At 35.3% G+C, this 14,699-nt stretch overlaps 1 protein-coding gene across 1 annotated transcript in view; it reads right to left on the bottom strand.

Annotated features, from left to right (window-relative positions):
- Window positions 1–370: 370 nt before the first annotated feature.
- The window catches only part of CIP2A (cellular inhibitor of PP2A), a 34,879-nt gene continuing 20,550 nt past the window's right edge, over window positions 371–14,699 (bottom strand). Inside the window, exons 12-21 of the mRNA XM_077771799.1 lie at window positions 13,571–13,670; window positions 11,695–11,813; window positions 8,888–9,083; window positions 8,261–8,335; window positions 8,054–8,164; window positions 5,563–5,759; window positions 2,815–2,928; window positions 2,489–2,571; window positions 1,664–1,803; window positions 371–657 (exon numbers count right to left, since the gene is read on the bottom strand). Of these exons, the coding sequence (XP_077627925.1) occupies window positions 487–657; window positions 1,664–1,803; window positions 2,489–2,571; window positions 2,815–2,928; window positions 5,563–5,759; window positions 8,054–8,164; window positions 8,261–8,335; window positions 8,888–9,083; window positions 11,695–11,813; window positions 13,571–13,670 (1,306 nt within the window). The 3' untranslated portion in view covers window positions 371–486. The remainder of the gene's footprint in view (window positions 658–1,663; window positions 1,804–2,488; window positions 2,572–2,814; window positions 2,929–5,562; window positions 5,760–8,053; window positions 8,165–8,260; window positions 8,336–8,887; window positions 9,084–11,694; window positions 11,814–13,570; window positions 13,671–14,699) is intronic.

Below are 14,699 nucleotides of genomic sequence, written 5' to 3'. Positions count from 1 at the left end.
GTCACTCAACTGACTGAGTCACCCAGGTGCCGTACCTTGCTGTATTTTAAATGCAGCAAAAAAATTATTTTAAATTCAATGAATTTTCTTTTGTGCTATTTAGAAAAAAATTTCCCTGGCAATACCATGCCTTCTCTTTTTATACTAATAATTATATTTTCAATGTATTAATCTTTAGGATTAAGTCAAGAAAGTTTGATTTAAAATCTAATCACAAATGAGAATAAATTAAAAATCAGAAGGAAAATGGAAAAACCTTAGAAAAACAATAACGGAGGTCAAGAAGAATATTCTAATATAAGAACCAAAGAAAGCTTTAAGCAATAAAAGCCAGAAACAGAAAGTAAAACTTTGAAGACCAAAAAAAAAATATTTATCAGGTCAGGTTCTTTACTAAATTAATAATTAGACAATAATCTGCTACTGTTCCGGAGTCATAAATTACCTTCCCTACCAGGCTTCCCCAGGAAGGTAAGTACATAATATTTATATGCTGAGATTCACAGTTTCCGGACTTATTTTCCCACCACTTAAACTGTGGATCATTGCGATCATATGAGAGTGTTTGTTCAATTCCTCTTGCTGAAGTTTCACCAGCGACTCCTTCTCTTCCAAACGACCTTCTAATTGGGCCTTCTGAACCTCTAGCGAGGAAGCCTAAAGAATTGGGGGGAGAAGGGAAGAATTAAGGAAAACAACTTAGCATGTCTTCCTTTCAAAGTATTTTAAGATGTTCTAATTTTCATTTGTAAAACAACTATGTGAAAAGATACATTATAAATATGTATTCCATTTTAGTTATATTACTACATTTAGTTAAATTATACAGTAAGTTTAAGTAATTATTAAACAATAATACAAATACATGTTCAATGTATCTTTTTAAGTCAATATTAGCAGCTAAAATTTTGCAGAAAATACTACACATTACAATTTAGAATCAGTATTAAGATAACCACATTAAAGGAGAGCCAGGAAATCAGTAAATGTGGCATTAAATTTTATGCCTCTTCTGTCATTTGTGCGCTGTAGTTGTTCAAAGGGTCTTTCAATCCTACTCTGTTCTCAACTTCCGGGTAGCAGAGGGGCCAGAAAGTGCTATTCACATAAACAACCAGGACAACGTGGAATGAACACTAGACTCAGACTGAGAATACTGCAGAAGTCTATTGTTCTGCTTAGCTTTGTGACTGACCTTGAGCAAGCAACTCAAGACTCAGTTTCATTTGTAGGTTGAAAATATTTGAGACTTATATATTAATATATGTGATAGAGAGGAGGATTAAGACAAATGTTTCAAAGGGTCCTTTGCAAATGATAAAGTTCTGAATATGGGCTACTTAATTTTTATTATTATTACTAAATATAANTGTAGCCGTATACAACCATATACGTGGATGTATGTGGCATCCAGAACTAGGATGTATTCTTTCTGTATTCTTTGCCTACTTAAAAGCAGTAAGTGTTGGCACACAATATAGTTTTGGTGATTTTAGAAAACAGAGGTTTTCACATTGTGAGTGTCTTTATAACACAATTGTCAATTTTGAGACTGTCATATCTTCTAAATAAAATTACTAAGTAGAACTTTACCCAAATTCACCTTTTTCAACAAAATCAGACTTATTTACTTACTATAAATAAGAACTCAAGAGATTCTTACCTTAATGCTCAATTCTTTTCTTATCTGTTCTGTTCTGTTTAATTCCTTTCTAAGGATATCAATGGTTTCTTCCTTATCTTCCCTTTCTTTTTGCAAGAGTTTAATATTTTCTTCTTGTACTTTTGTTTTTTGTTGCATATCTTAAAAACAAACAAACAGTCAGCTCTATGCTCAGAAGTCCTATACTGATGTTACTCTGAAAAAGTTTATTAGACACTACATAATTGGAGCAAAAAAAACAACAACTAGGAAGATGAAGAAATATCTTGCTGGAAACAAAAGTTTTACAGTATTTGATGAATAAAAAACACTGTAAAACTCTTCCCCTATGCCAGTATTTGACAGAAAATGCCAAATCTTCATGTTTTTCCCCATTTTCCTTTGTTCCTACTATATATACAGTAATGAAGGGAAAGACAAACCTCATAGCTTAAGTGTTAGAAGAGAGATGGAGAAAAGTATGAAACATTATATTCTAAAGAAAGTGAGTTAGAACAAAAGTGTTTTTGTCAATTTCAGAGCTACTACTGAGAAGCTGGGAACTAAAAGTTACCTAGTACTGCCACCTGCTGTTATGTTCTTTTAAAAGTCATTTTAAAAAGAATCATTTCCTTAATGCCCAGATTCTAAAATAATATATTGCTTTTTCTATTTAATCAGTCTAATTAAACTGCTCTGTTAAATTTTATGGCAAGAAGAGGGGAACTGTTTAAAATGTGATTTAAGGTTTAAAACAATAAGAGAAGTAGAAAATAATGAAAAAGCAAAATAACATTCAGCCAACACAAGGTATGTTAAAATACAATTTATTAAGAAGCTACTTACTTGCTAGCTTACATTCTCTGTCTACTAGCTGATTCTGTACTTCTTTTCTCTGTTCTTCTTTCTCTATTAATTGGGCAATAGTTCTGAAGTTATAAAAATATACAAGAAAACATCAAGGAAATATTTCATTTCTTTTTCTCTCCAAAAAGTATTTTAAGAGAAAGTTAATAAGAACAATAATCACCTTTATATTTTGCCAAATATATATTTTATATCTAAAATACATTATAATTCTATTAATTTATTTGTAAAAAATGTTTTAGATAAAGGGAATCATTGTCTTTGAAAAATCCAAAGTAATTAGAATTAAGAACTAGAGATTTTACTTTTCATTTTGCTGCTTGAATGACTCGTTCAACTTTTTCACTGTCTCAATTTGTTTATTCAGAGAATCACATGTGATCTGTAAATCTTTATTCTTCTTTTCGGTGGTTTCATTCCTGAAAGGACAAGATGAGCTGATATTTTTATGGAGACAAACATACGATGAAGAAAACAATGTGTGTCCTTTTATTATTTCTTTAAATCAAATTTCATACACTGAAGTTAAAAAGAGGAATGTTATGAACAAGCAGGACAAGGACACAAAGAAAGCTAGAAAAAATCGAAAAGATATTAAAGATATGTTTTGGCTGATGTAGGAGGTAATATTTACTATGAAAAGAAAATGTGCAGGCATTTACATCATATTTATGGATATAGAGCTTTATTTTACAGATAACATTGCCTTACATAATTTGCTATATAGTTATCTTTATATTAGGTCCAGACATTTTTTGAAAACTTCTGTAAAAGGAGGACGTCTATTAAAAAATAAAACTTAAGTCTGCCATCAATAGCCTCTTGGGCATAATATAGGTTTAATTAAAAATGTTAAACTAAGGGGCACTGGGGTGTCTCAGTCGGTTGAGCGTCCGACTTTGGCTCAGGTCATGATCTCACCGTTCGTGGGTTCGAGCCCCGCATTGGGCTCTGTGCTGACTGCCAGCTCAGAGCCTAGAGCCTGTTTCAGATTATGCGCCTCCCTCTCTCTCTGACCCTCCCCTTCTCACGCTGTCTCTCTCTCTCAGAAATAAATAAAACATTTTAAAAAATTTAAAAAAAGAAAAAAAAAGAAACTGGTTGAGGACACTAAACTTCTCTGGTCTCTTTAGATCTCTGCATCTAATAGTCCTGCTTATAATACTTTCAAAGAAACACAGAAATACTTTCTGAAGTGATACTTTCACACCCAAGTATCTTAAGCATAATATGTCCTTTTCATGTCACTAAGTACAAACTAGTGGCACTAGCAAACCTGGCCAGGGGTGTTTTATGTCCCACACAGTTTTTAAAATTCTGAATTTGGGGAAACCTGGGTGGCTCAGTCGGTTAAGTGTCCGACTCTTGGTTTTGGCTCAGATCATGGTCTCATAGTTCTTGAGTTGGAGCCTTGCTTCGGGCTCTGTACTCACAGCACAGAGCCTGGTTGGGATTTTCTCTTTCCCTCTCTCTGCCCATCCCCTGCTCGCACACTCTCTCTCTCTCAAAATAAATAAATAAACTTAAGAAATATACAAAATTCTGAATTTGAATGCCTTTAGGTAGTCGCTACCATTATAAATGGTCATTACCCAGCCAGGTTCATTATCTGTTACTGGTCTGCCCTTTAAGGCAGGAGTTTTACCCCTTGGCCCCTTACTCACTATCTGGAACATGAGCAGGTCCTGGAAACCACATATTTCTTGGGCACCACTGCTTACTTTTTCTCACATCCTGACTTAACAACAATAGTCCAGTCTGTCAGGGTTGCCTCAAACAGTCAGACTTAGGAGAAAGTTGTTGGGAAAAAATATCCCATTTGGGATATTTTAGCATCACAAATTTTCTAGATGCTATACATTTCCCATTCTTCATTTCTACTGATGGGCAAATGAGCACATGGACCCGGACCTTGCAGAGTTAAAATTTTCTGTATCTCTATATTAGTAGCATAGACAAAACATTTTTTTCAAATCTTAACCAATCTTAAAATATAAATTAAAACAAAGAAGAAGCTAACCAGAGTGTTTAAATGTTTATTATGTTTAGTAGAAAACACATAATTGTCCCAGTCTTCCTTACATTTCAGAAGTTTTAAAACTGACCTAAAAGATAAAAAATTTCAACAAAAGGGGCGCCTGGGTGGCTTAGTCAGTTAAGTGTCCGACTTTCGCTTAGGTCATTATCTCGCGGTTTGTGGGTTCGAGCCCTGCGTCGGGCTCTGTGCTGACTGCCAGCTCAGAGCCTGGAGCCTGTTTCAGAGTCTGTGACTCCCTCTCTCTCTGACCCTCCCCTGCTCACGCTGTCTCTCTCTCTCTCTCCTAGAAATAATAAATAAAACATTAAAAAAATTAAAAAAAATTTTCAACAAAAGAGGAAAACACAATCTCATGTTTTGTTAGTGGGCAGATAAGTTATTGTAGCCTTTGTGGATGGAAACTTGGCAATCCATCAAAAATTTGAAGATACATACCCTTTAACCAACGATTCACCTATAAGAATTCATTGCACAGATATAGTCACACATATAAGTAAACCATATTCAATGACATTAAGGAGAAATACTGACAACAGATTAAGCGATGATTTAAACACGAACACCCGAGTTTCCATGCTATTAGGCTGAATACTATACAATTGTTAATATTCAACACATTTGATCTGTAGAAATGGCCCTAAAATGATTTAACTTATTACAAACTGTGGTAACTAAGTACTGTTTCAGGCCCTAGGGATTTGTCAGTGAACAAAGCAGACTCAACATGTGCTTATGGTGCTAATATCCCAGATGACTAATGACTGCATGAATACATGAAAGAAGTAGAGTCAAGTGGGAAAAAAAGAGACCCATTTTGTTTCTGACTTGGACCTCAGTTTGAATAAGCAATACTTAATTTACCTGTGATGTAAGTTTCCTGCCAACTACTTAACTTACGGAATTATCCGAACACAGGAATGCTTACAAAAGGATTTAAGGGACACAGGAAAAAAAAATGCTGTGTGTTCATTCTAGATTCTAATTTAACACTGAAAATTTTACTTTATTCATTTACCTCTGAACGAGTTCCATGTAGGATTTTGTGAGTATTTCATGTTCTTCAGCCACAGACTCTAACTTTTTATTATGTTGGAAGAGATGCTCAATATCACTCTGGGCTCTTTCTGATTCAACCTGCTGTGCCTTCAGCAACACACCCAGCTCTTCATTTTTTCTCTCAACTTCTCTCAACATACCAGCAAGTGTCCGTGCCTAAAAACAAAAACAAAACAGAACAGAGACTTTTCTACCATGTATAGAATAGGCTCAGTTTCTACAATTTAAAAGGTTTACCAAATATCTAAGAGGCTAGCATTTATTAGATTATATAAAGTTTTATTAGTCACACATATTTATTATTTAACTAGTTGTAATAAATATGACACTGTTACAGTTTTTTACTTAATAGATTGTTCTGGTCAGAACAATCTTGGTATGACCAGATTCATGGAAATGAACGCAATTATTAACAATTATATGAAGGTGGCTCTACATACAATACTCAGTTAAAAGGGTAAGTGTAGTCCTTAGGGCTAGCCATCAACACCAAACCATAAAGTTTACATAAATCAGTTTTTTCAATTTCAGAAATTAAGAATAAGATCTTAACTGTATCACAGATATATAAGAAAACACTTAAAAATGAGCACAATCAGGGAATACAATCTAAATTTAATAGGAAAGTATTTGTGACATGAAACATTAAAGAAACAGAAAACTAGAATGAGAAGTGAACTCTCCCCACCACTTGTTAGCCTGAAAAATACTCTTATTTTGAAATGCCAGATAAAACCTTAAGCCCTTCTCTATTTTTATGACAGTCTATAAAACATTTAATACCCCATTATTATTTTTATAAGAAGCCTTCCCAGTAAAATGAGTAAAACATTAAATTCTCCAATAAAATTCAAGACCTGTTCAACAGATACAGAATATAAGAATATGCTATGGGAAGGGAAGGGACAAAAAGATTTTAATATCACTAATTTTTTTTGTTGGAATTTATGATAAATTCAACATACCATTAGTCAAGATAAATGAATCTATGTCAAAAGGAAAGCACATGGTTATATTTATTCATATTTTTAAAAATATCTGTACTCAAGACTCTAAAGGTATTCTATGTGTCACTGATTTTAATCTTTCTCTCAAAAGTCAAATGACTTTATTATAATTCATTATAAATGATATAAAACTGATGAAATTCCATTTTCATGTTAGGAAATTTCATACTAGTGCAGTAAGTTCTCACTCCTAATGTACACATTACGTACATATATGCACACGTCACAAAGCTGAACTTTCTGAACACCGGACTATGGTGCTTGCTGGAGCCTGGAGATACAGAAACAGTCTCTGACATCAAGGGTGGAGGTGGGGTTATACAATTTTCACATGTGTGGGAAGGAGAGGACCAGAGAAAGCTTCCTAAGAAATGGAGGTAAACTAAAATCTGAAGGATTATGAGGAGTTTGGCAGAGAAAGAGGAAAAGTGTTCTAGACATGGCAGAGCAAGGACAGGGAGACCTAAGAGTATGTCAAGTGATTGCGAAATAACACAACTGCATAAGAAACTGCAAAGTAATTCAATATAGTTGACTGCAGAGAATGCACAGAATTGCAAAGTGAGTAGTGAGTAGTGAGAATCCTGCGTGCCAAACTAAGGAATTTAAACGATCTTCTGAGTAAAATGGTAAACCACTGCAGAGTATTTAACACAGAAGCAATAAAATCAGATTACAGCCTCAGGGCTCACTGTGGGGGAAGAAGGGAGGGTGGAACAAAATACAAGAGAGCTGACTTGGGATGCATGTGGAAGGTAGTTGAGAAGAGGGCTCCTGACTGAAGGCAAGAAGATTAACTAGAGGCTCTGCTATGATTTCATATAAAAAATGAAGGATTTGACCTGTAGCATATAGTGGCAACAGAGACAAGGCAGAAAAAAGTAACACTTAGAAGGCAGAATCAACTAGATTTGGTGAAGGACTCACTGTAGAAAATAAACTGTGTGACTTCCAGGTTTCTTGTCTGGAAAACCCCTAAGAACAGCATACAAAAAAGAATAAATTTTTAAAAAGGCTGAGGAGTTCAGGATTGGTTAAAGTGAATGGGAAGTAATTGCTATTTTTTACAGAGCTATACAGGAAGCATTTAGTACTTAGAGAAAAGGATCTTGGCTCTGCACAAAACTGGTGGCATTAACATTCTAGAAATGACTGGAACCATGGACCACCTAATAAGAGCAAAGGGCTTAGAACATAATGCTGGGAAAACCCAGTACTTAAGGGTTGAGTAGAGAAAAAGCTCATAAATTAAAGGATATCCATCAGGTTAGAAAGAAAATCTGAAGATGACATTGTGACCAAAATTAAACAAGATGGAGGGAATAGTCCTGTTAGATGCTGAGAACAGTTTACTTCAAACAGAGTAACGAAAATATAGCTATAGCTTTATACATGTACTACTTATTTTTCCACTTATCAGCGAGGTCTTTACACTGTTCACACCTCAGTCTCAGCTTGAGTTCTTTGGCAGCGATACTGAGCAATCAGCCGATCAGCCTGGGCCAGGGCTAGAGCTTTGGCTTCCAAAAGATCTTGTAGCCTGCTTTCTTTGGACTATAAGAAAACATACCATCAATCTTTGTCACTTACCAGAAAACACCTTTAATAAAGCTTAACTGTTACATAGAGTTAAAACGAGCTTGTACTCACAGCTAATGTGGACAGTTTCATCTCATATATATCCATTATGTCAGATATTCTCACATCATTAATCTGATCCTTTACCTAAGTTTTAACAGTCAAAAATCAGAAAACTTTCACATTCAACACAATAAAAAAATAAATACCTAGTCCGAAACTAAATCATTAAAACTCAATGGGTAACAAAGTAATAATAATGAATGTCTTATCAGGTGGTTCACAAACATTTCACTAACCTGGTTATTACAAAGAGTATCTGGGTAGGATTTGATATGGTTCTGGGATATATTTCTTAAATGGGGGTGGGGGCGGAAAGAAGAGTTGGGGAAGACTAGGGGGAAATGATTGCTGTGCTAAAATGTTGAGATTTTATGGCTGTTTTTCTTTCTTTCCAAACTTTCTAGNAGAGTTGGGGAAGACTAGGGGGAAATGATTGCTGTGCTAAAATGTTGGGATTTTATGGCTAATGTTTTTCTTTCTTTCCAAACTTTCTAAAATTTTTTTTATATTAAAAGATAATATTTCATTGCTCAAATTTGTATCTAAAGTTGTTTAAATAAATGTTATAATCAGGGCTGATATTTAGTTGGTATGTACCAGGCAGAATCCCATTTATAATGGCTGTTTGCCACTCACCACCATCCCAGCCTGTAGTTTCTCTATTAATTCCTCAATGTTCAATCCAGGAACTCTCGCTTTCAAAAGTGGAGGAGTTAAACATTTTACTGATGTTGGAACACTGTGATTTAATGACTGCAAGGGCATTCTCCTGGGCATGTGTTCTGTTTCCTGTTGTCTATAGGCATTGTTTGCTGCTATGCTTTCTCCAAGTCTAAATTGGAATCAAAAAGAAAAAGAAATGATTACAAAAAATAGAGCAAAAGGCAAAGTTAGTATAGAATTAGGGAATCTCTAGAATGGATCTTTTTGGGAATATAAGCCTTCACGTATTTTTGAAATAATCTTGGAGTTTATGATGAAGCCAAATTTTGGGAAATATCCTAAAAATTTGCCAGAGGAAACTCTTTTCTACTTACAACCCTTTATAATGACAGCTCCACCTCAGGTTTAGAGGCACCAGAACTGGTCTTTGAGTGTGGATTATTTGTAAAAATTAAATACAGTGTTATTGCTATTAGTAAGAACATCCTTCTAACTGTGGACAACATCACCTGTCCTTTACCTGTGTCCTTCAGTCTTGCCCTTTCTCAGTCAGTATGTTCTTACCAACTGACTTCCATTTTGTCCCTTGTATTTACCGTATCTTGTTCCTGCCTCAGGGCCTTTGTATGAGCTGTTCCTTTATCAGATCTGCAAAGTTGGTTCCTTCTTATCATCAGGTCTCAGTTCAAATTCACTTCCTCAGAAAGGCCCCTCCACCCACAGTGAGGTACATATTGTGAAACTTAATTTTTTAAACTTGTATTCCAACTAGAATGTAAACCATATGACAGAGGTTCCTGGTCTAATTTACTGCAGTATTAAAAATGCCTTTTAGAGGGCCGGCACATTGCTGGCCCTCACCAGATGTTTATTAAATGTCTAAATAAAACAAACATACACCAAAAAACCTACTTATGTACCCACCCACCTAGCATATGAATTCACCTTATTAAACTAAGATGATGTAAACAAAGGCAAAAATAGACATAAATGAAATAAAGGAACACCTGAGATCACGTCAAAAGAGAAACTTCTACAACACCCATAAGAATGGGGCAGCCAAGGTAGAAAGAAATGGTAGGAAGATTCCACATACAGAAACAGAGGATGAGACCCCCACTTGCAGGAAAGCTGCAGTTTCCCATTCTGAAACGCAGGGCCTTTCCTGTGTCAGATTACCACAGCGGGAGCAACCAAGCCACCACAAACTGAAGTAGCTTCACAAACCACTTCTATCTGTAACTGCAGAAGTTCTCTATTCATCCCTTTATTTGTTTAAAAATATTTACTATAAAATGAAGACAATTTTGATTATGTGGTCTTGTTCTCTATAGTTCTTAAGTCTCTTAATTTATGATTATTTAAATTATTAATTCTAAAAAATGAGTTTGCTAAGTCAGTTAAAAGAAACAGCAGAGGTTAACAAACTTTTTTTTTTAAGACAAAGCAGGAAGTATCTTAAGCTTAGTAGTTACAACTACCCAATCCTGATGCTGTAGCACGAATGTAGACACAGAAAATACAGACAGTGTGAAAATGAATGGGTATGCTCTTGTTCCAACAGGACTTTATTTACAGCCTGCCCGCTGGCTAGAGTTTTCAGACTCCTGGCATGCAGGAATGTCTTACCTACTTAGCAACTTGCTTCAGTTTATTCAAACCACTTTTGCAAATTCATTTATATAAGCCATTTAAATATTTTTTTAAGTTTATTTATTTTTCAGAGAGAGAAAGTGAGTGAGGAGGGGAGAGGCAGAAAGAGGGAAAGAGAGAGAATCCTAAGCAGGCTCTGCACTGACAGTGCAGACGTGGGGCTTGAACTCATTTACCAGGAGATCACAACCTGAGCTGAGAACAAAAGTCAGAGGCTTAACTGACTGACCCACCAAGGCGTCCCAAGCCACCTACATTTTTTTAAATTAAAATAGAACCCAACTGGACATTTGGTTAGAGAGAGCCCCAAAATCTTAATTTTTTTCAAACATAATAGCAAATATTCTCTTAATGTCTGAAATTAATGAGTATAGTGGACAATTCTGCCAGGCCACTATCTATTCCATTTTCTGAAAAAAGCACAGAATTTTTCTTTAGGAACACTCCCACCGCACCCAACCTAACTTTCAGTCCACATAGTTCTTATAGCTGAGCTCCTGGTATCTGTAAATGACCCAGATCTGGTCAATGAGATGCTTAAAAGTATCATCTAAACAACTGGGAAAGGAAAGTTCTTTGTCTCCTTTTCTGTTTTGTTTTTGTTGGTTGTTTTTTAGTCCTAAAAGCTATGTTCTTTATTAAGTGTTTAATCCTTGAGAGCAGATTCTCCTCATATCCTCTAGCAGTCCTGTGGTTCCCTACATCCCTTAAGCTGAGGAAGTTTTTCCTCATATCTAACTTAAATGTCTTTTCCACTTTTTTTTTTTTTTGAGTATAGCTGACAAAGGGAAAGCTTGGTCTAGCTTGTAACTAAACTGATAGGCTGTAAAGCATGGTTCAGAAGCTACTACTATGTTAACAGAACAGCTGAGAGACAGAGGCATAGTGCCTGGATAACATTTAACCACCTGAAGCTAGCTTCCCCCTCCCTCCCCGTCCCCCCCAGTATATACCTGGTCTTTTCAGTTACTGGAATCAAGTTTTCTTTTAATCACTTGAAAAATTACTGCTGTTACAATGCCTTTAATTCACAGATTTTCTGATCTATATGTATTGAGGACTACTAAGGAAACACAGCAGGATACCCCAGAGCCATGAGGGATATACCGCAGATGACGACAACTCACACTAAAGCAGGAAAATCTGGTAGCGGAGCAGCTTCCAACAATATTCCCAGTCCAGACTGTACTTGTTCTCTATTATCTGATGTTAACGCAAAAGCCAAGGGAGTAATCAGGCGTGGATCCTAAGTAAATCAGAAACCAGAAAACAAGAGGCAGAAAGAATAATGTCAGGTTTTTTAGAACAAGGTGAGTAAATAGAGCTAAATCATAAAATAATTCTAGGCAAATTCTGAATGGTTTCCACCTGATGTTTGAACAAATCTATTAGCCTTTACCTTGTTATAGTTATCTACACGGTCAATATGAACAGTAGCTTTAAAAAAATCTGGCAAAACTTTTGAATGGTTTTGTTGTGCCTATGAAAATCATATCTTCACTATTTGGATGAATTTGAAATACCATCCACAACTGACTGATGTTTTGAATTCTTGTTTTGTTTTTCTAGCTACCCTTAAAAAAAATCTGGCTATAAGAAAAAATAGCTAATCATTTCCAATTAAGGTCAAAAGTAAGAATAAAATTCAAATTAACTAAAAAAAATTCTAATTTAGTAACTGAAATAATTATACTTAAAGCATAAGTCTTTCATGTCAGTAAATATTTTTCATTAATACTGTAACCCCAAATAATTTATTCTGAAAAACATCTCCTAAGGACATAAAATCCTGATTGATTCAACTTTTAAGTTGTTAACAGAGAAAAATACTAAAACAGGAATCCTTTATAATTATCCACATTTTGCTATGTTGAGTGTCTTGTGAGTACTCAAATATAATTGAATGTCACAGAACCACGTTAAGAGCTGGGTTATCTCCATAACCCTCATGGTAACCCTCCATTAACTGCTCCCATGGAGAGGGATCATTATTTTCATTCTGTAGTTAAGGAAATTAGAGTTCAGAGAAGTGAAATAACTTGCTCAAGTCTGCACTGACTAATAAACGGTCAACATCGGAACTCCATCTCTTAAGCATTATGCTTCCAGAGTGTACAAGGGACACCTGCGTAAGGTTTCAGTTTTAGCTTCTACCCCAGCTATACAGGCACCAGAGCCATCTTTGTTAAATCATTATAGTAACTTAACTCACACAAGTCAGTCTGGTTTTGTAGCTATCGAGGTAAACAGAGCTCTTATTCAGCTACTACTATCATCAAAATTTGTGAGTTAGCTATTTTCTGCACACCCTCTCTCATCCTATTATCACTCACAATCAAGTCTTTTCCTTCCATATGTGTCCCTTACCCTTTTAATATCCTACCTCATCAACCTAAACCCAAACCAAAAACTTCAAAACAAATACTACCCCTCCCTACCCCCTTCACTGCAATACTAGTAGAAATAAACAAAGAAACCTGAAGTAGGACACAAGAAAGGAAAAAGGCTGGGGTGCCTGGGTGGCTTAGTCGGTTAAGCATCCGACTTTCACTTAGGTCATGATCTCGCGGTTCGTGGGTTCGAGCCCCGCGTCGGGCTCTGTGCTGACTGCCGGCTCAGAGCCTGGAGCCTGTTTCAATCTGTGACTCCCTCTCTCTCTGACCCTCCCCTGCTCACGCTGTCTCTCTCTCTCTCCTAGAAATAAAACATTAAAAAAAAAAAATTTTTTTTTAAAAAAAAGAAAGGAAAAAGGCTGAGGAAGCACTACTATCATGAACAGCCTGTAGATTAGAATCAGGAGCATTTATGTTCAATTCCTGCAAATCTATGTAAAATCACCATATACTGACAATATTATAGCTACTTAAGACAACTAACAATTGTCTTCTAATGGCCAATTCAAAGAGAAACATTTTCTAAAGATTAAGAATATTAAAACAAAATCACACATGAGGAACCATTTATGTATGAATAAACTTCAATATTTGAAGAGTTTAAACTCACCTGCAGGATTTTGTAGAAGCTTACTTCCATGCCAGGAACCAGCGGTTTAAGCTTGTTCATCAAATCAAGAGTTTTCAAAACTACATCAGCAGCAAGTTTACTTTAAAAACAAGTGATAAGTGATATTTAAATTAGATAACTAAAAAACTGCTTAGAACTTTATTTGTCATAATTCTAAGAAAATTCTGAAAAACTAACACTTTTGTTTCTAAACCTTAGGAAGATGAAGTATTTTATTTATTTGACTTGAGAGAGAGAAAGAATCCCAAGGAGGCTCTGCGTGCTGAGCCTGACATAGGCTTGAACTCATGAACTGCAAGATCATAACTTGGGCTGAAATAAAATAAGCGACTGAACCATGTAGGTGTACAAAAGTATTGTTTCTCTGGGGAAGTAAAAATACAATAGAGACCAACATCCTTATATCCCAAGTCCCAAAAAACAAATTGGCATTAATAGTCTAAGTTTAGATAGTGCTTGTTTTTCTCATCTCAAATACCAGCGTGCTTCAAATTTCTGCTCCAAATTACTAGCAGCACTGGAAACATGACCTATTTAATTCTTAGCTTTGTCACTGGAATATCAACAATAAAGGACAACCTTAAGGGATGTAGAATACCTAATATTTACCAATATACTAAACCATGTTTTCAGCCTTGTACCACAAAGGAGTATAAATAAGTAAAAAAGGGTAATCCTTGTTTTTGAGGATCACAAATTATTGGCAATTGTGACATTAATGGAAACTGAAACAAATCTGTGTGTGGCTTTTAGCAGGTCCTCACTGACGATCTGTTAATGGACTTTAATTCATGTGGGAGGAGGGGGATAAAATTAACTCATCTCATCACTATCAGTGAAAATCCACCTTTAGCCGAAAGTCCTGAGATGCCAGCGAAAAGAACAATCTTTGTTAGTATGAAAACTTCAGTAGTAACTGATTTCCTCATAATAAACAAATGACTCTCTTTTCGTGCTTTTTGGCTAAAATGAAATGAAGATTACTACTGAGGCAATGTCAAAAAAACCCTCCCAAATAGGAGAATAAAAGACCCTTAGATAATAACAATAAATTAGAACACAAAATGAACAACGAAAAACAAATCACATGTTAAAATTATCCTTTCTT

Source organism: Crocuta crocuta, unplaced genomic scaffold (assembly GCF_008692635.1).
Source record: "Crocuta crocuta isolate KB4526 unplaced genomic scaffold, BGI_CrCroc_1.0 scaffold56, whole genome shotgun sequence".
Lineage (NCBI taxonomy): Eukaryota > Metazoa > Chordata > Mammalia > Carnivora > Hyaenidae > Crocuta > Crocuta crocuta.
Note: the sequence above shows the minus strand (reverse complement) of the source record. Positions and strands in the feature narration are given on the sequence as shown.